Source organism: Microcaecilia unicolor, chromosome 6 (assembly GCF_901765095.1).
Source record: "Microcaecilia unicolor chromosome 6, aMicUni1.1, whole genome shotgun sequence".
Classification (NCBI taxonomy): Eukaryota; Metazoa; Chordata; class Amphibia; order Gymnophiona; family Siphonopidae; genus Microcaecilia; species Microcaecilia unicolor.
Window position 1 is genome coordinate 137296449 of NC_044036.1, and position 21802 is coordinate 137318250.

Here is a 21802-nt window from a genome sequence, read left to right on the forward strand (position 1 = left end):
TAGGTGCATGTGATGACAAATACAAATATAAAAGAATACACTGATGAAAATGTGTGAAAACATGCCTTTTGGTCATTGCCTGCATTTTTAAAAAATAAAATTAGCTCACTCTTGTGATCAGTTATTGAACTTAAATTAGAAATGCAAAATCAACATTTAAAAATTATAACTCAAAATTAAAAAAAAAACCTATTACATCTGCATCTGTAATTTGCTTTGAACACAAATGGGGGTAATTTGAATGATGATTACGTAACATATCCCCACACCCTTGTTAGGTTAGGTTAGATTGTTGGTCTGGGGAAAAAAAAAACAAGTCTAACTTTTTTGAGGTTCAGTAATGTACAAAGTAGGAGCAGTAAGATTAATTCACAGTCAGTGTGTGAAATCTTAAATGAACCCCTTTTGTTTTAATATAATTAATTAGGCAATTAATATCAGTTGCGTAAATAATGGGTAACAAATTGTCCTATGGGGAAAATCTGCATGGCAGAAGTTTGGCATCTGGCTTATATAAACGTTCAAATAAATTCCGGGTTGGTCCTTACCATAAATATTAGTGGAACTTCATTACGTCACAATCAAAATAAATTTTTGAGGACCTGTAAAAAAGAAAAACAAAACAAAAAAACTAATTGATGCTCATTTGTATGAATAGGATTAAAAGATCTTTTCTAAATAACGTGGGGCTCAATACATCTGCTGTCAGTCTACAAATAGAAAGTAGTTGAAGACTACAGTGACTTTACTCTGGAGCGATTGGCCTGCCAAGATCACCCCAAGAACAACACAGAGTCATAAAGAACCCCAGACTACCATTTAAAGATCTGCAGGCTCGGCTCGTCTTGCTGTGAATGATGTGAGGGCTGATATACCAACTGTGAGTAAAAAACTGAATGGGACCAATGTTCATGGGAGGATAGCAAGGAAGAAACCACTTCTCTCTAAAAGGAACTTTGCGCCTTTCCTCAGGTTCATCGAACATTATCTGGATGACCAAAAAGACTTCTGAAGCAATGTTCTCTGGATAGATGAGTCAAAAATTGAAGTTTTCACGCAACCATTTAGTTTGGCAGAAGCCAAACATTACTTTTCAGATAAAAACCTTATCCTGATGGTTAAGCATGGTGGTGGAGGCATCCTGCTGTGGAGCTGCTTTGCTGATACAGGATCTGGGTGGTTTGCCATCTGTTAGTGAAAGCATGAATTCTGTTTAATATCACAAAATTCTAGAGGAGAAAGTCAGACTGTCTCTTCCTGAGCTGAAGCCGAGCCAAAAATGGGTTATGCAGCAGCGAGACAGCAAGTTAGGAAATCTACTACAGAATGGCTGATAAAGAAAAGATTTTGGAGTATGTTTAGTTTAAAGGTAATTTAAGTAGAGAGGTGTGGTAGCCGTGTTAGTCCACTCTTAGAGGTTATCAACAGAAATCAAACAAAATAAAACATGGAAAAGAAAATAAGATTATATCTTTTTTATTGGTCATAACTTAATACATTTCTTGATTAGCTTTCGAAGGTTGCCCTTCTTCCTCAGATCGAAAATAAGCAAATGTGGTAGCAGATAGTATGTATGAGAGAAACATCAAAGCATTACTTTGACAGTCTGACAGAGTGGGAGGGTGGGGGTATGCATTGGGACATCAAAGCATTTCATTGGTATTCTAACAGAATATTGGTGAAAATGTTGGTAGGTGAGAATAAACAGAGAAATAAACAGAGAAATACAGCTTTATGTTTTATAATGAGTTAGAAAACCCAGATCCTTATTAAGTCCTGTTTGTTGGGTGTCAAAATATTCAATCATTCTTATTTCAAAGGTCTTATGTTCCTGTATTGTTTTAAAATTACCTTTCAGTATTCTTACTGTGAAATCACTGGTGCAGTGTTCTGGTCTTGTGAAGTGTTGGCCCACAGGGGGGGGGGCCTGACTGGCACCGGCTATTTTCATGTGATGTCTGTGCAGATTGAATCTTGTCTTAAGCATCTGGCCTGTTTCTCCAATATAGCATCCTTCATTACATTTCTTACACTGAATGATATATAACACATTGGAAGATGAGCATGTAAAATAGTCCTTTATGTTGAATATTTTTCCTTTGTGAATGACTGTGGGGTCTTGTGAAATGTTTTGGCATAGTTTGCAGCTGGCTGTGTTACACGGAAACGTGCCCTTTTCTTTTTCCGTCTGTGTTGGAAGTTTACTTCTGATCAGCTTGTGTTTTAAATTTGGTGGCTGTCAGAAGGCCAGCACTGGTGGGGATGGGAATATCTCTTTCAGTAATTCATCTTCCTGAAGTAGTGGCTGTAGGTCTGTTATGATTTTCCTCAGTTTCTCCAGCTCTGGGTTGTATGTCACTACAAGGGGAATTCTGTCTGTGGCTTTTTTTTCTTTGTACTGTAGCAGATTTTCCCTGGGTGTTTTGAGGGAGGAGGCAATATTCTTGGAGATTATTTTGGGGTTGTAGCCTTTCTGTTTGAAGGATGCAGTCAGGGTTTCAAGGTGTCTGTCTCTATCCGCTGGGTCCGAGCAGATATGGTGTTATCTTGTGGCTTGGCTGTAAATAATGGATATTTTTGTATGTGAAGGGTGGAAGCTGGAGTTGTGGAGGTAGCTGCATCTGTCTGTGGGTTTCTTGTATATAGATGTTTGTATATAGCCATCACTGATTGAGACCGTGGTGTCCAAAAAATTGACTTTTTCTGGGGAGTAGTCAATTTTGAATCTGATTGTAGGATGGTATGTATTGAAGGAACAGTAAAATTGTTTCAGAGTTTCTTCCCCCTCCGTCCAAATCATAAAAATGTCATCGATGTACCGGTAGTATTTTAGAGGTTTGGTCTGGTATGTATTCAGAAATGTCTCTTCCAGCAATATACCGCCCTTCATAAACTCAGAGCAGTTAACAGTAAAAGCAAAGCAAAACACAATAAAAATTGAAAAGAACTCCAATTAATGCACTAAAGTGTGCTAGTAAATGTGCTTAGCATGTTCTAACGCGGGACTTTCCTGCACACCAAGCCCATTTCTAGTGCACCCAGGAAATAGGGTACTTTCCAATATTTCTCTTTCGGGTCGTGTGCTAAGTTTATTGCAGGTTTGATTTACCGCCTTTATAAAATTAATTGATCATAACGGTTTACAATAAAATGCTAATCATCCAACACTAAAACAGAAAGGAACTCCATTTTTCTATAGGACAGAATCCATTCGTACACAAAGGAGACACCATAGAGGCTGATGACCCTGACCTATGACATCAGGTAAAGAAAAGAAATCGGGGAAACATGGCCATAGGCCGAAAGGCCACCTGAAAGAAGTGGGTCTTCAACATCGACTTAAATTTAGAGACAGAAGTTTGAAGTCTGATAGATGGTGGGAGGTCATTCCAAGATTTAAGAGCAAAGAAGAAGAAAGCTGAAGACCGTGTGGGCTCATAATGGGAAGGTAACATGAGGCATTTGGCATCTAGTGATCTAAGAGAACAGCTGGGAGTATAGGGTATAATCAAGGAAGGAAGATGAGAAGGGAAGCCTAAGTGAGGGGCCTTATAAGTGAGACACAGGATTTTAAAAATGAAGCATGCGTAACCTGAAAAAAATTGATGGGAAGCACATTGTGACTCCTATTTAGGAGGGGCTAAGAGCTCCCACATTATGGATCTGCTAACCAGTTAGCATGCAGTAATTGCTAGTTGGATAGTACGTCTACGTCCAATCTCTTCCCTTGACACACCCCCTCCAGAAGATAAATACCATGTGCTTAGTGCATGCAAACAAGCTACTTACACAAAATGTTTTTATGTATGCCAAGCATGTGTTAGGGCATAAACACCCTTTAGTAGACATAGCCCTTTGATTTTTGGATTGGCCAAGTTGAAATGAGACAGAACCTGAAGTGAGCTGTTCTTTCAAGGAAGACGTTAAATATGATAAGAGGTGAAACAGTTCTGTTTGGAAAAATGGGCCAAAATTCTTCAAGACTGTTTAACAGTTACAGGAAATGTTTAGTTAATGTTGTTGCCACTCAAGATGTCATCAGTTGCTGAGTGAAGGGGGTCACACATTTTTTTCCACACAAGGAAACTTATTGTTGAAATGATGTTAAATAATCCAAATGTATCCTTTTTGTCTGAATTATTTATTCAGTGAGGTTATGTTTCTCTCTTACCAGGGTTTAGGTTAGGGTCTAATCATGTTTTAAGAATACCTTGTTCTAATACACAGACTATCCAAGGGGGTTTGCAAATCTTGTTCTTAGGACAGTAGTTTTGGTAAGATTATTTTCAGTTTCTGGTGAATAATATAGTCATTGCCATTTTGGTTACCAGCAATTACTGTAATCCCCCACAAATCAAAATTCTTCCCATTTCAAGCTCTTTGTTCCTTCTGACTTCTTAGACCCTGCTGGTCTTTCTGTACACAGGATTTACTGTCAGTGCCCTGCTCAGTCACACGCCAGATAGCGAGTTCCATTGCTGACAAGTGACATCATTACAGTGCAATCACGTGAACCTTGGGTGTGTCTGCCCTTTGTTATGTTAAATTTATTTTGCTATTTTATTTTGTTTGAGGGTGGATGTTTACCTATATTCATGTCTTGCTTTCTGAAGTTTCTGATTGCTGTATGAGAGTGAAGCCCTGGTATATGCCTAAGCCTTTGGGGGATAAAGGTTTAGGTTGGTCTATTATGAGCTACTACTACTATTTAGCATTTCTATAGCGCTACAAGGCGTTCGCAGCGCTGCACAAACATAGAAGAAAGACAGTCCCTGCTCAAAGAGCTTACAATCTAATAGACAAAAAATAAAGTAATCAAATCAATTAATGTGTACAGGAAGGAGGAGGGGAGGTTAGGTGGAGGAGGGTAGGTGGAGCTAAATTTTATAATATTGTTTATTTTTCTGTTTGTGTATATATATATATAGATATAGATATATATAGATATAGATGTTTATTTTATTTGAATACTGCAGTTTATTTATTTATTTGATTTTGAGGCTGTTTAAGGACTTCTTTTACAAAGTCGTGCTAGTGATTCCTGCGCGGTAAGTGAATGGAAGCCTATAGGAATTGAATTGGCTTCCTCTCATTTGCTATGCAGGAATCACTGGAATGTTTTTGTAAAAGATACGCAAAGTTAATACTAATTGCATAGACTTAATTTAGTGGTATACAAAATGCTAATAATTAAATTTTAAGAGGTGTTGGCACCAACAGAAAATGGCCAGATGTCAGCAGTGCATGAAATGGTAGAATCCATAGTTAGAAAGGGGAATCGATAAAGAAAGTCACTGAATCATAGCCAGAATGCGTAAATTTGAGTTATTCATCATTTACCATTAGTGAAAGCATCATACTTGCGAATGAAAAGAACGTCGTTTTTCTGGGAGGGGACAAACACCAGTCCTGTGGCTAAAACTTTCAGCAACCTATGTATGGAGCAGGAAGAAGCTGTGGGAATGTTGAGCAGTCCTTAGAATTTTTTCTTCCTTTCTTTTAAATATGAATTGCCTTCAATTAAAAGAAGAAAAATGATAGCATTTGAAACGATGTGCCCTCTGTGCCTGGGGGACCCCATTACAGTACAAATTATCCTAAGCAACTTTGGAAGAGGACTTTGTTCCCACTGTGCGAAGGAAAGGTTAGTATGGCACGGTGGACAAGGGCCTTTCTGAACAAGGCTTTTCCAGGCTACATGAAAGTAATGCCAGCAATTGGAAGCAATTTGTGGAACTCTTTGATGATTATATTAATTATAGCACCAATAAACAGTGCTTGGGAAACAGTTTTGTTTTCTTGCATTCTTTCGTGATTGCTGTCGGTGAAAACCAAGCTGCGAGGATTGAATTTACAGCCACTTTGCCTTTTTACATAATCGGTGCAGAGATTAAAGGAGGTTTCTGCGTTCTGCCTTTTGACCCAAACTTCATCTAAGCCAACTTTGTGAATCAGACGGGCTACTGTCCTACAGATTAAATTAATGAGAAAGTAATTGGAATTAGTGTTGAAATGCTAATGAGGGATTGAGGTGATTAGAATTGGTGAAAAAAGAACATTGTCAATATGTTGTATAGTGAGTGAATTTGTTTCCAGTAATGTTTCGCAGTGTCACCCACCAGCTAAATGTCACAGAAACGTTGTTAGATTTGAGTTCAGATTTGTTATGGTGACTAGGCAAGTCTTTAGAGTTTACTCATTTTATAAGTAGGTTGAAGTAAATATTCGATGCCTATTTACAGTGAGGAGGTAACTTTTTATAATGGCTTTTCTGCATGTAAAACATGTTTGGTGTCTGGTGATTGTTGCATGATATAATCTTAAATACACAAGTATACAACACTGATGGTGGCTGGGGGCTTGCATTAATTTAATTAAATTTTCTGTATGGCTTTAGTTTGCTGCATTGCTTATCAATCTCTTTGTGGTCGTGCTCTCATGATCGCAGCCAGGTAAAATAGTGTGAGCCCCTGGAGGTCAGGGGCGTAGCTGCCATTGAGCGAACCTGAAAAAAGCCCAGGGCTGTCAAATGGTAGGGGCCGCCTTCTGTGCCAATCTGCTTGCTTTTGCATTTACTCCTGGTTCCCATCTGTAACCCCCCCCCCCCCCCCCCCCATGGGTCCGGCACACTAGGCGTAGCCTAGTGGTTAGTGCAGCAGACTTTGATCCTGGGAAACTGGGTTCGACTCCCACTGTAGCTCCTTGTGACTCCGGGCAAGTCATTTAACCCTCCATTGTCCCAGGTACCTGAATACAATATGTAAACCGCTTTGATTGTAACCACAGAAAGGTGGTATATCAAGTCCCATCTCTTCATCCCATGCCCCCCTCTCCCTTCCCTGTCCCTTTCTTCGGGTCCGGCATATTTCCCTGTACTTCTACTCCCCCGCCCATCCCTGTAGCACTGCAAATTTACAGTGGATCTTTGGCAGCAGCAATGCAAAGACATGCTGCTTCTGGCCGGCTGGTTGCCGTTGCGATCTTCCAGTTGCTGCATCCCACCTTCTTGGATGTAACTCCTGTGGGTAGGATGTGGCAGAGGAAAGACCAAAAGCAAGCTGGCCAGAAACAGCATGTCTTTGCATTGCTGCTGCTGTTGGCAATCCACTGTAACTTTGGTGGATGGGAGAGGGGGTGTAAGGAGCTATTCCATACCAATGGGGGATGGGGGAGTGATGATGACAGACCTGCAGGGTGGGTGAATGAAATTATGGCAGACCCATTAGGGGGGGTGGATGAAAGGTGGAATGACAGTGAGAGGCCCCTAACTGCACCAAAGGGGCAGTTTTCTCCTTTACATTCCTCTCCACATCCACAGACGTGAATAACTTCTAAAACACAGAAGTATCACAGATTCCTTTGCCAGGTCTTCTGTTTCTACCAGAGTGATGCATTTGGAGTACAGAAATCCAAAAGAGATGTATCAGATAGGAGGGGAGAGATTGATAAGCACAGTTCAGGAGCGAGACTTTGGGGTTATGGTGTCTGAGGATCTCAAAGTCACAAAACAATGAGACAAAGCGGTAACCATGGCCAGAAGGATGCTAAGCTGCATACAGAGAGGTATAATCTGGTTACTTTAATTTACTTTAATAATATTGAATGTTTTAACATGTCCTATTCAATTCTTATTTACCTGTTATGAATCATTTACCTATTTCTCCTAATTCATTCGATGTTTATTATCATATCTAATCTATGCGATATTTTCATTGTAACACCTTGATTGTAACACCTTTTTGTATTTATTATTCCGTTAATGGTGATCACCATTGCGGCATAATGTAAGCCACATTGAGCCTGCAAATAGGTGGGAAAATGTGGGATACAAATGCAGCAAATAAATAAATAACACCATCTGTCTTATTTTTTCCGCCCAGGGCCTAACCCTGGTCTATTGGTAGTAAGAAAGCGGTGATCTTCAAACAATTTCCCCAATAAAATCTCCATTCTGAGGTCTTTCCCTATACTATGTCTGACCAGTGAGAGAGTAAACATGGGACACCTTTGGTGCTGTTTGCAATTATCAGTCAGCTTTAAAATAGGTTTGGCATAAACCAGCAATTTTTAATACCTAAGACTGTGGACTTGAACACAATTTCCAACATTGTCTGTTCCAATCTATAGTAAAAGACTGTCTTGAGACCCAAGTCTTTTTTTTTTTTGTCATTCTTGCTGTGTTTTGCTGTCTTTCGTGATCCCGTGGAGTTTTGTTCTCTCTTGTTGTGCCACTTAACTAGAGAAGCATTTGATTTGATTTCCTCAGATTATTTCTGATTAAGAACTCATGTGAAATGTTTTGTGATAGATTTACTAAAGTACATTACCGCTTATGTATGCTGACGCCATGAACACACATTAGTAGTAAATGGGTCCCGTTGCATAAAATGAGACTGCAGTGAGTAATGCGTTATTGTGCGGTAGCACCTTCTCGTATATGTGACATAATTGACATATGATTTTCAAGACCTGCTGTATTGTGTGTTTAGTTGCCTTTTAGTGTAATTGGATTAGTCTCTATTAGTGCAACAAGAAGCAGAAGGAGTAGAAATGCACAAGCAATTTGCAGCCAACCTCAGACCAGGCAGATGTCAACCTGAATGATCCTGGTCAATCTAGGTGAAATGTTTAAAAAAAAAAATGGAAACATGAAAATCTGCTTCTAGGTTTTTACAAAGCCCAAATACAAATCTAGCAAAATATGTTTAGGAGTTTCTGGACTTTTCTTCACAGTGAAGTTTAGAGGATAATTTGGTACACTTCAAAAATGGTTTGGTAGATTATTTTTGAAACTTTATCTCCTCTTGTTTCAGACACCCTCTGAGGGACCGGAGTAGTATAAAAGCATTCAATTTTGTGGGTGCATGATGCAAAAACAAGTTTTGTACGCAAAACCTTGCATAGACACCGGCGCACAGCACATTTGAATCCATGTTAATGAAGCCAGAAGTCGGTGCTAGTCTTATACTCATGCCTGCGAGTGTAAGACCCACAACTTTTTTTCTAGGTTCCATAAAGAGCATGATTTAAAAAAAAAAAAAAAAAAGACAGAAGGGAGGGGGAGGTGTGCTGAAACAAACAGCAAAGGGCTGGACTGTTCAGCAATGCAGGCGTTCGCAGGTCAGAATACAAAAAAACTATATCGGCACGTGGAGTTTAAGAACATAAGAATAACCATACCGGGTCAGACTAAAGGTCCATCTAGCCCAGTATCCTGCTTCCAGCAGTGGACAATCCAGATCACAAGTACCTGGCAGAAGCCCAATTAGTAGCAACATTCCATGTTATCAATAGTGGCTTCCCCCATGTCCATCCCAATAACAGACTATGGACTTTTCCTCCAGGAACTTGTCCAAACCTTTTTTTTTTTTTAAACTCAGATAAGCTAGCCGCTGTTAGCACATCCTCCTGCAATGAGTTCTAGAGCTTAACTATTCTTTGAGTGAAAAACAAATCCTCCTATTTGTTTTAAAACTATTACCATGTAACTTCATTGAGTGTCCCCTAGTCTTTGCACTTTTTGAAAGAGTAAAAATTCAATTATCCATTCTAGTTCACTCAGAATTTTGTACACTTCTATCATATCCCTTTTCAGCCATCCTTTTTCCAAGCTGAAGAGCCCAAACCTCTTTAGCCTTTCCTCAAATGAGAGGAGTTCCATCCCACTTATCATTTTGTTCGCTCTTCTTTGAACCTTTTCTAATTCCGCTATATCTTTTTTTGAGATACGGTGACCAGAATTGAACACAATACTCAATCACACCATGGAGCTATACAGAGGCATTATAATATTCTTGGTCTTATTTTGCATCCTATTCCTAATAATTCCTAACATCCTGTTTGCTTTTTTTGTCACTGCCACCACACACAGGCCAGAAGATTTCAGTATTTGGTCTAAAATGACACCTAGGTTCTTTTCTCAGGTGCTGACTCCTAATGTGTGGACCCTTGCATCAGGTAACTATGATTTGGATTATTCTTCCCAATGTGCATCGCTTTCATTTGTGTAAATTAAATTTTATCTGCCATTTGAATACCCAGTCTTCCACTTTCCTAAGTTCTTCCTGCAGTTGTTCACAGTCCACATATGTTTTAAGAACTTGAATAGTCATCTGCAAATTTAATCACCTCACTTGTCATTCTGATTTCCAGATCATTTATAAATTTGTTAAATAGCACCGGTTCTAGTATAGAGCCCTTTGGCACTCCACTATTCACCTTCCTCCATTGAGAAAAATGACTATTTAACCCTACCCTCTGTTTTCTGTTCAATAACCAATTCCTAATTCACAACAGATAATTGTCTCCTATCCCACGATTTTTCAATGTTCTCAAGAATCTCTCATGAGTAACTTTGTCTAAAGCTTTCTGAAAATCTAAATACACTACTTCAACCAGCTCACCTTTACACACATGTTTATTCTCACCTCCATGAATTTCATGCATGTATATCTGTGCACTTGCTGGAAGGATATTTTGTGCATAAATATTGTTATCTCAGACTTCTCAAAATCACAGAGAGTGGTCTTCCAACTTAGCGCTATGTTTCACCATTAGCTGCGTCAAGGAAGAAGTTCCTATAATAGTAACAAAGTGCCATAAGTTTGTGGTGTTTAGAGTTCCCACTGTCATTAAAAAAAAAACCTGTGATCCATAGTAGACTTACAGTACTTAATATCCTTAAGGCACTCATCAGTTAATCAGCATTTAGAAATCTTTCAATTTGGCGGTGGCATCTTATGTCATTGTATTTATAGTAGTCGGCTGACTTGTCAGGGCCAGTAGTATCACCCAAGTGTCATCCAATCCAGCTTTTCATTTAACCCCTTTGGTATAACAATATCCGATTCAAAATGTGTTCTTTATATTTCAAAATATGCTCATAATTCCCTGCCTCCCAAACATAAATCATGAAGTCAGTGATTCGCCACCGAATATCTGCAATCTGATGTTGACGTTGAAGCCAATGAGACATTAAGGAGTTGTTAGTTATTTGTGTTGCTAGGTACTTCTGCACATACAGGTTTTAAAAGTAAGTATGCACTTCATTGAAAACTCTGCTCGCACTTTGCCGCCAGAGCTCCTCCTGAATTCAACAGAAAGAGTTGAGAATGTGTCTGCCTGTTGGTGGACAAAATAACTCTCCAAAATGGAATGGAATGGGATGAAACTTGGCATGAGGGACAAACCAGTAAATATTAGACTGGGGGGGGGGTGTTGTTTTCAGAGGGATGAGCCCTCCCCCTCCATAAAAACCCCACTGTATTTCTATGGGAGAATGCATTCTAGTTTCCGTAGCTTAGAAAACATAAATGTAATGGGATGAATTGGCATGCAGGAAAAAAGAAACACCAAGTCAAAACTGGCTTGAATCAGACTGGGGGTTCCAGAGAAATGAGCCCCCCTCCCTCCAAAATATGGCTCAGTGTATTTCTGTAAGAAAAAAAATTCCAGCTTCAGTAGCATAGATATTTAGAGTGACGTATAGCAGTGGCAGTTTAAAAGGTGGAATTCCCTATTGTTCCAAATCCCAAATGGCTGCAGCCCCCAAACATTTACCACCCTCACTAATGCCCCACCCCCAAACTACATCCCTACCTCTGCCAAATGGTTCTTGCAAACTGTCCTAACACTCAACACAGTGCCTGGGCAAATGCCATATCCCCCTGCATACTGCACCCACAGCAAACATTACCCCTAAACTGCAGACACACCCAAAGAAATCGCCTGCAACTGCTACATAACCCCTAAACGACCACCACACCAAAATGTCCTCTGCAACTGCTACATTACCACTAAACTGTTACCATACCCCAAAGTATCCCCTGTAAACCTCACTCCCATCCTAAAACTATCTCCTGCCAATTGCTGTAGTCCAAAAAACTACCCAGCTGTTACACCACCCTGCAAAATGCCCCATCCCTAAAAAGTAATAACGTATACACCGTCCTACTCTCAGCTGACACAGCACCCCACAACCTCAGAAACCACTCCCTCCACACTTAAGTTTCTGCATCCGGTGGGAGGCAGAAGATAAATGAATCCTCTTTAAACATTGCTACAATACATTTCTGTGGGAGAAGCAGTTCCAACAGCTACGCTATAGATAAACTGATCCACTTTAACAGTGATTAAGGAATTGCACCTTTCAAATTGCCTTTCCTGATCACAGACGCACAGAAAGCACAAATTCGTATCTCAAATCATTAATATGTAAACCTCCTTCCCCTCCAACACACACAAAGGTTGGAAAGAATTCCATGAGCCTTGCAATGCATGCTTTCCTTACTTGGTGGCTAATATAGAATTTCATTTCATTTATTCCATTTGTGACCTGCATATCATTACACTTGCTGACCGTGAGTTTACTGTTTGGCTGTCCTCCATTTCTGCTTCTCATTTCCTGTCCTTCAGTGTACCTCAGGGTTCTATCCTGGCTCCCCTTCTCTTCAACATTTTTCTTAGTCCTGGACCTTTCAATCTCTGCCTATTTTTATGCTAATGATGTCCTCTTTGTCTCTTATTGCAACCCCCAGATTTGAGCGGGGGGTGGGGGGGGGGGAGGTTTCCACAGTCTCTCACTCAATTTAAAACATTGCCATTTTCTGAAGGAATGTGTATCTGAATTTGTTGCACTGTTAGAGCAAAAATGGTTGGTGGAGTTCTTGTGATACAGCCATACCTCTCGTAGTCTTTAGCAACGTGGCAATGTAAAGGAAGTGGCAGTCCTTAAAAAGAAAATCTTTTCTCTTAATATTTTCCTGCCATATTGAGTAGCATAGTCAGCCCTTAATGGAATAGAGGCTTTTTAAAATATGTAGTCAAGCTAACAGAATCATTGTTCGCAAAGACTAGATTTTAATGTAAGCAAGTTAAACTAGGCAGCCTTCTAAAAATATCCGTCATTTGGGCTACTAAAGCCCTGCTGTTTTCTTAAGTGACGCATCTATTTTCCTTCATTTCCTTGGCTCGGTGAAATGTAAAGTATGCATTGTGTAATGCGAGAAATCCATGGAGGTAGATGAAACACAGATTGTGCCTCTCTGCTGCTCCATATCACAGAGCCTCTCCAGTCCATAGACCTCCTGGCACCAGGGAGAAAAAAACAGTAATGCCATTTGTCAAGGTACCATGCCAGCTACTGAATGTGTTTGTAAAATGAGGGCTACAGGGTCTGATGAAGTAATTTTGATATCTGTGTTCAAGCTAAACCTTATCCAGGTATTAAAACCCCTGTGTTTCCATTTGCTGGTCTACCACATACTTCTTTGTTTGAAAAATGTACTTCTGGTGTACCTTGGGCAACATTTGGATATAATCTGCACAATTCTTTAGTACATTTGCATAAATTTGCTTGACATTTAAGTAACTTACCCTCACAAAATCTAGCTTTAGTAAAAAGCAGTTCATTATTTTTTTCACTCTTTTTCTTTCTAGATCAAAATAAATCCCATACGTTGTGGTTATCTGATATGTTCAGCCTTTTTTTTTTTTCATTGATTTCTTTTTAGCTATGTCTTTTCCTGTATTCTTTTGTTAACCCTGTCTTTCTCTCAGCCTTTCACCACCTTCTCTTTTCCTGCCCCTCAAATGTAATCCTTATTCTTCCCTATTTCAAATCTTTCATCCCTTTCCAGTCCACTTTTCCTATTGTTTCCAAATGCCATCCCCTGCTCCTGTCTGAATCCTGTCTCTTCTTGCCTTTGATCCCTTCATCCCCAGGTGTCTCTGTGCAGCCTATATCTTCTCCAAAAAAAAACAAACAAACTGCAGAATATCTCTTAGTTTCTGCTTCTCAACCCATTTTGTCTCCCTTCTTCCTTAAAATGTCCCTTGTGCCTATCCCAGGACCTCTGTGCCAGTCTTTCCCTTAGCACTTCAGCCCTTCTCTTCTCCCTCCTGCCCCCTCAACATATACTTTTCTTCTTTCATTTCTTCCATCTTTGTTCTATTCTTTTTTTATTTCCCGCTACTCTCCCATTCCTTCATATTATCTCTTTCTGTCCCTTTTTCCACCCACCCATTCTTCAATTCTCTTCTGTTTTGTCCACTTAGTAATGGTATAAGCCTTATTGATTGTAGGCCAGGGGTACTGAACGATGATTACCATTTTGCATCTGTAGGAAAATATGTAATGCATGCAGTTCCCAGAAAGAAATCCCTAAAATAGAGAATCATGTACTTGACTGTTAAAACATTTCAGAGTATGTTACAAAACTTGGGTTGCTGTTCTGTAAGACTGTCAAACGCTGTCAGCTCGTGCTGTTATAATAATTCTTTATTGAATGCTGGACATTCTAGTGAGGAGCAGCGTTCTCAAGAAGGAAGGGGGGCCAACCTCACCGAACGTCTTACAATCAGCTGTAAATGCCCCCTTGATGTCTCTGTAATGGAGCAGATCACCTGCAGTGTAGACCTTCTGTCTCCAGTAAATCATCTGCTGTCAGGTCATGATAAGAATACCTGGTGGAATTTCAGAAGATGGTTAAGTGTTTGAGATAAGGTTATGTGACACCACAGGTGAACTGAAATTGGTCCCCTTGCATGCGAAGTACACTGGTACGTATTTAGCTCTGTGGTTCTGAATATGCTTCAAAGACCCCGAGATGAAAGCATAAGTGCAGGGAAGCTTTAAAGGGTCTGTTTTCTGTAATCTGGGCACAAACCGTGGTTGTAGAGGAAGTTTTACATGGCCTAAGTGCAATTGGTGCTATATTAAGTCTTTGCAATTGAATAAGTAAGTTTTCCTATTTTACAGTGTAATCTGGGTCCTCACCTGTGCGTTCGCTCCGGCCCCAGGCCACAAAACGGGTCTCAGCTCAGTTTAATTCAGTTTGACATTAGTTTAGTTCAATTTCACATTCAGGGCCACATTCACCTCCCTCATCCATGCCAGTTCGCCTGCAGTCCCTTCTCTCTCCTCCTGGTCAATGGAAGAGGATGTACAGGCAAAACCGGACCTACAGGCAACCAAAGACCCCCCCCCCCCCCCAAAGGGCATAAAGTTAGCCTTTATCCTCTTGGTCACTCCTCCCCCCTTGTCATTCATTACAAGGGCAACTCTTCTTCTGCAGTCTGTTTCAAAACCACTCCTAATGGACTGGGCCTTCTCCTACCCAGGGACATCCTACCACCCTAGCCCTGTAGCAGGGACCTCCCTCCTCCCAGGACTCTGGAAAAATCTATCACTTTAGTAATACCCATTCCCATGGGGTATTACAGATGAAAATTGATGTTATTTGGATAAATGGCTGTTGTATTTTATAAACTTTTAATTGTAAATCTCTTGGAACACTAAGGAGGTAGGACTCATGAATCTAAATAAGTAAATGGAACAGAGACAAAAAAAATCAACCAGTAGCTTATGAAGGAAGAGAATGAGGTCACTATCTGGATAAATTTACCTAACTTTATTCAGTTGCAGCTTTAGCTGGCAAGTCCTGCTGGTTATGTGGTTAAAGTTTATCTGAATAAGATTATTGCTTGTTGGACCTACGAATCTTTTGACATGTTGGCTAAGAGTCCAGTCTCCTTTTTTTGGCTAAGAGTTCAATCTCCATTTTCTTTTCTCAAATGTAGTGTTCAAACTGATTTCTTTATTCCAGTGTGGAGGAATGACACCTGGATATTACCATTACTGTGAGGCCAGTACCACATACTCCTTTTGGCCTGGAAGGCAGTGAGTAGTGTGTACAGTGCTACATTCCAATCTCACAAAAGTGTCTTGCACAAGTTTCAGGGTATTTCCCAACTCTGCACTGTTGAGGCTGGTGGAGACAGGAAGCCATGTACAGTAGTAACATTCACAGAACCATAGATAGCATTTTGATCCAGCTGGGGATTCTTGACAATTTGGGTGTCCTGATATAAACTGTAATGATTTAATGTTTATCAAGAAGCGAAGCAACATTTGTTGCTGCTGTTCTCAAATATAAATGCAATCAAAATAAATGAACCAAAAATAAGCGATTGGATAAAGATGTAACCTGACTTCCGTCATGCACCAATGCAAGCTTTGCTCTATCTTGCTTTAGATAGATTTCAGGAACTTTTTTAGTATAGGCTGGGGATGGTGAAAATCGGTATGATGGATGGGTTAGGGTTGGTGGGGATATGGTGTTTTAACAGTGACGATTTGTAGATTGTGCATTGCAGCAATTATAATTGTGTCATTGGGAGCAGTGTGGCTGTATTTTTATTATTTATTATAAATTGTTAGGGACCAATTCTGTAAAATGGCCCCTAAATGTATGTACAGCAAAGAAGTGATGCTTAGCATTGATTCAGTAACGGTGTTAAAGGCACACCCAAACCATTCAAGAATAGTAGCTCCAACTTGCATTGATGTGTTGAAACATAGGTGAAACAGCATACGGCATGAGCTGCCAGTCTGATACTGTTCTGTAAGCTGTGCGCAATTCACGCTCATGCTGCACCCACTGGTACAGCCCATTTGCTTTATGCACCATGTGACTAGTGACTGATTTTATAGATGAAAGCCTAGCACATACCATGTGATCGAGAGAGTCTTCTACATATTTCACAGGATTCTACGCGGATTAGAAAAGAGAGGGAATTACAAAGGAATATTATACATCATTAATGAACACTTAAGATTTCAATTGGAAAAAGATAAATTTTGAGAGATTTTCGAAACATAATTACCTGGAAACTTCAAAATCCTGATGAGTCCTTCAGAGTTAGACCCATAGAAAGGCTTAAAAATCAAACAGGCCAGTTTAAAGATTACACACGTGTTAACTGGTAGTAAAGCCAGTTTCTGACATTCATGCACATAAGTGCGACTATTTTGTAAATTAATGTGCTCAATCAGTGCCTGATTTTAGGTGCTCTTTATAGAATTGCTCTTTTAATATTTTAACAAGGAGCAGTATATCAAGTTTCTTAATAAGTAAATTAACAGCACCAAAAGGTGGTGACATATTCCCTATCTCAATGGCTGCTGTGCAATAATTTGCATATGCAGGTCTCCTCCAATGAATACAGATGTCATGCATATGTATTATGCTTATCCTGAGTACCCTACTGGCTGTGGCATCATGAGAACAGGTTTGGCCACCACTGCACAACGTATTCTGTCTTATATAATGTTGCTTCATGTAGGGGAACAGACATCATACAGTCACACTATAGGAGTGTTGCCTTATCCGGATTTGGGATGATAAAACTTCTATGCTCGCCTCATAATATCTTAAGACTTGAAAGTGAAACCATCAGAACATGTGTTTACTGGTAATATAGTATGTCAGCTGAGTGTCCACCTCTTGTGAGATTTCAGTCCATGATTTGAATGACTCTCACTTTATTTAATTCATTAATATACTTATTTATTTCAGATGGTCTCCATCCAAGCACCAAGCAGCTTCTCACGCCCTCTTCCAAGAAGAAATCCAAACGGGGAAGGGAGATTCCACCGCCAGCGTTGCCAGAGAGGATGACGGGAAGGTTGATTCAGAACCCGTCTTGATTAGCCTTTGCTTTAAACGATATGTTTTTGACCCCCAGAAAAAGATGATCCAATCTTAATGACAGTCTCTTAGCCCCACCCTTCTTATGAAGCGATTTTTTGTTTTGCATTCATAATTTGATTTTAGCGGCAGTTCTGATAGTGCTGCAGATTTGGGTAACTGTCTGCAGGATTGACACGACATTTTTCAGACGTGTGAAGAACCCTGGGAAAGGACAAAGAAGCTTCCTGCTCTCACTGAGGGCTTGTTGGAAAGGGTTACAGACTCTGTGTCTTGGTTGCTGGTGCTTTTGTATGGTTTTATTCTACTTAACAACTCGGGAGTAAACGAGGAAGTTTGTTATTCCACGCATCAGCTTCTCCCAGTAAAGGCCATGGCAGCTAGAAGGTGGCCAAATGATTATTTTAGCACCTCTCAGACTCTACACTTAGAATTCCCCAGTACTGTGAAGCAGTTCAGGCTCTCTTTGCCGCTCCTGACTTGGAGTGTCGTTGTGTGTTGGCAGAAGACACCGCAGTGTCTCTTTACGAAAGATGAGCAATCTCATTGTGTGAATGATCCAAAATGCGGTTTTATATTAACTGACCCTGTGGGTCAGAGAGCTACCAGCAAACTGCCACCCTCCTCCTGCTGCTAGCAATGTTGCCTTATAATAGGAAGCAATCTTTTTGGGTTTTTAAGTTTGTGTGAATGCAAAGGTCTAGTAATATATATATATATGTATGACAAGAGTCCATTTCTATTTTACATTACTTTATATCTTTATATAGTAGAAAAGCTGTTTCGGCTTACAAATGCTTTAGCCAGTGAATTTTTAATTCATTCTGTCAATTGCAGAACTCTCTTTTTCATAGAAATGCCTTTGGTCCGATTTGAGCCAGTTTTGAACTCAGAGGGTCTTTTACTAAAGCTTAGCTTGACTTACCTGCAGCAGGGCCCATAGGAATAAAATAACTCGAGCTAATCTTTGGTGAAAGACCCCCTCAATGTCCTCTCTTTGGAGAGAGCTAAAGACATTTGAGTCTCAAGACAGTTGATGAGCAGAGTAATGTACTACTGTTGCAAAACCTTAGAAGCTATTTTCAAAAACATATTGCATTCAGCTGTTCATCCTTTAGGGGTTAGCTTTACAAAAGGGCCAAGTCACCTAACCCAGCCAGCTAAATTGAACTCATTTTCAAAAGGAGCTTAAATCTAGGCAACCAAAATATGGATGGCAGGGGGATTGAGGACACTTTTTTTTCCTTCATGATTCAGTGGTAGGACAGAATAGTGGTATCAGCAGGGTGGGGTTGGAAGGACCATGTGTGGAGGAGAGGTTTTTTGGCTGCTGGGGAGGAGGTGGAAGGAATTTGGGCTTTGTCGGGAAGAGGGATGAGTGAATAGCAAGGCTGGAAATTTTCCCTAAAACTTGGCCAAATTCTGGTAATCTACATTTAGGCTTTTAAATCAGCACTAGCCAGCTGTCTTCTCCCAGTTCCAGCCATATATCCAGGACACTTATTTGCCCATTTTTGTGGCCAGGTGAAATTATGTACATAGTGAATCTAGGTAGATAGGTAGATAGATTTAGCTGCTCATTGTGGTGGAGGGAATTTCACTGCTCACGTTTAGCCAGCTAAATCCTTAGTTTTCAACAATATGGCTTTTCAAGTTCATGAAACGATGGTTCTCCAGCATTTATCTTCAGAACCTACTGGGGGTGGGGGGGGGGGTCAGGAGGATTGACACACAAAATATAATTTTTAAACTTATCTGCTCAACAAGGTAAGATTTGGTAGAACAACGCTTTCTACTCACTGTCGGTACCTTGTCAGTGTGTCAGAGCCCCAAGAGCAGCTTCTGGAACCAGCACAAAGAGTACAGAGGAAAGCTGTAGTTCTGGGGTATGAAAATGTCTCCCTCTGTACTGCAGCAGTATTCTTCTGTGGAGAAATTCAACTAAAGCAGCTTCTGACCAGCTGGGTCGATGTGTTGCTATAACCAGATGTTCAGTTGTCTGCCTTACTGGTGCCACGGCCTCTCTTCCTCATAATTACCCCCAGCACACTGGATTCAAGGGACAGTTTAATAGATTCCGTTTTTATGTATCAAAATAGGTTGTTCGCAAGCTTTCAGAAATTGACAATGATGCACCTACATTGGTCTCTAATAACTTATAATATAGCAGTTAATAATAAAAATACAGCCACACTAGTCCCACTCCATAATTTTAATTGGGACAATCTAGAAACCACATCCCCACATGCTCAACAGCCCCTAACCCACCCATCATACTGACTTGCTTAATGAGTTGATACCCATGTCCTTTAAAAATTATGGCATCTGTTATATAAAAATATATCCCTGGTTTCTATAAATGATCCCAGATTTGCCCACAATCCAGGATTCATATGCAAATAAATTAAACTGTTAACAATCAGTTATTGATGTTAATTTGCACTAATTTGGATTTGCACATGATTCTATAATGATCTGTGCCCCAGTCCTCTCATGCACAACCCAAAAGGGGGTGTGGGCATGGGTGGCTCAGGATCAGTCCAATGAATTACACACAGTGTTACCGAATTTGGGGTATGTGCACAAGCATTTACACCTGGTTTCAGCTGGCGTAAGTTCTTGTGCCCAAGTTGAGCGTGAGAATCCTCACTAGGCGCTGTTCTCTAAAGAGTGCCCTTTATAGAATAGCATTGAGCACTAATTTTTCCTGGCATCTATTTTTCAGTGCTGTTTATTGAATCTGGCCCATAATGTGTTAGAAGCAGATTTTCCAGGTGTGGGTCGTCATTTCCCCCCAAAATCAACAGCCCATGACATCACCCTCTGTCTTACAATTTGGCTTCCATTCGGACATGCTTCACTGTTTACACCAGTAGTCATTATGAATCGAGTAGACTTAGGAAATAATTTTTATTCCATATAATCTTGCATAGTTTTGTAAGCAAATAAGTCACTCTTCCACTGCAATCTGTGCAGAAATTCAAAGATTTGTAAGTTCTTGTTAAAGAGTTGTTATTTAAATATAAGTTATGATTATTTTCATCATGTCTACTTATTAGAATGAATTATCCAGTATTGTACATAACTGATAGTATTTGTTAATAACAGACAAAAAAGGCCATTTAAAAATAGTCCATGTACGGTATGCTTCTGTTATCTGCATGATTTATTATACCAAGAGTGCCCATGAAAGAAAAAATGAAGTTAGCAGTGGATGCGAATGTGTAAAAAACCCAGCAAGAGCAGTAACAGTGCTAGAAGTGGAGATGAAAGATGATGTACTAGTTCGATTAGATGTGGATGGAAGGGTCTGACTTGACCTAGCAGAACAGAAGCGATTACACTTCTGCTGTGGATCCAGTCACTCCCCACAATATTCTCTGCTTAAGAGTTCACACAATAACCACCTGCTGTAGAAGAAATCCCAGTGTTTTATTAGGTTTTGTTTTTTTTTTTTACTTTTCATCTGACCAAACATCAGAATGGTGTCAGAGTTGAGTCTTATCCGAGTCTTATCCATTAATAGCCGTATTTGCTCTGGACTTTGATAAGATTTGGTGGTTACGGCCAGTTGCAAATAGGGCAAAGAGAAGATAACATACATTCTTATTACTAATATAAAATTTGTGAATGATAAATGCTGTCGTTGGGAGGCTTTCTGTCTCGCCAGTCCATGCACAAGTGTTTCCTTCCAAGTTGTCTTAGTACCTGCTCTCCCTACTTGCATTATTAAGTCCTGACCTAAAGAACATGCAAGGTTGTAATTTAAAATCAGCAGAAGCTCTCCATTTGTGTATAAGAAAAATCAGAAATATGCAAAATAACTTTCAGTATTTAAGGATTGTGAGATTAGAGCAGTTCATTAGCTGTTATCGTTGGCTTTTGACTGTACAGTAGTAAATTGGTTTAATAAAATGATTATGAATAAAGAGTTTCTCATTTGCAAAACACTGCATGTTGTTGAGTTATTCCTTAATTTGTACAACTGAGGAGAAGTTTATTAACTGGGTCTTATTGTGTTTAGTTGACTGTCCCATTTAGTTATGAAATCTAAGAACGGGCAATATTCTCTAAGTCTTCTTGCACACATTCCAGCAGATTCTGTATCTTGTCTCCTGGTAACCCATTCACTAATCTGTTCAGCTTTGTGAAGTCACAGGTTTTATAACAGTAGTATTTGAATGTTTCTAGGCTGAGTAAATTAATCATTTCGGAGATGGGTAAACTGCGCAGTGGATTAATGTATTTTCTAGAGTGCTCGGTCTAATGCTCTGAAATGCAAAAGGTTTGCTCTTAGTAAATTTGTCAACATC

At 39.8% G+C, this 21802-nt stretch overlaps 1 protein-coding gene across 1 annotated transcript in view; it reads left to right on the top strand.

The window, feature by feature from the left end:
• The window catches only part of EEFSEC (eukaryotic elongation factor, selenocysteine-tRNA specific), a 214031-nt gene extending 192592 nt beyond the window's left edge, over window positions 1-21439 (top strand). The window contains 2 exon segments of the mRNA XM_030206082.1: window positions 17358-17416; window positions 17419-21439. Coding sequence (XP_030061942.1) covers window positions 17358-17416; window positions 17419-17547 — 188 coding nt within the window. The 3' untranslated portion in view covers window positions 17548-21439.
• The last annotated feature ends 363 nt before the right edge of the window (window positions 21440-21802 follow it).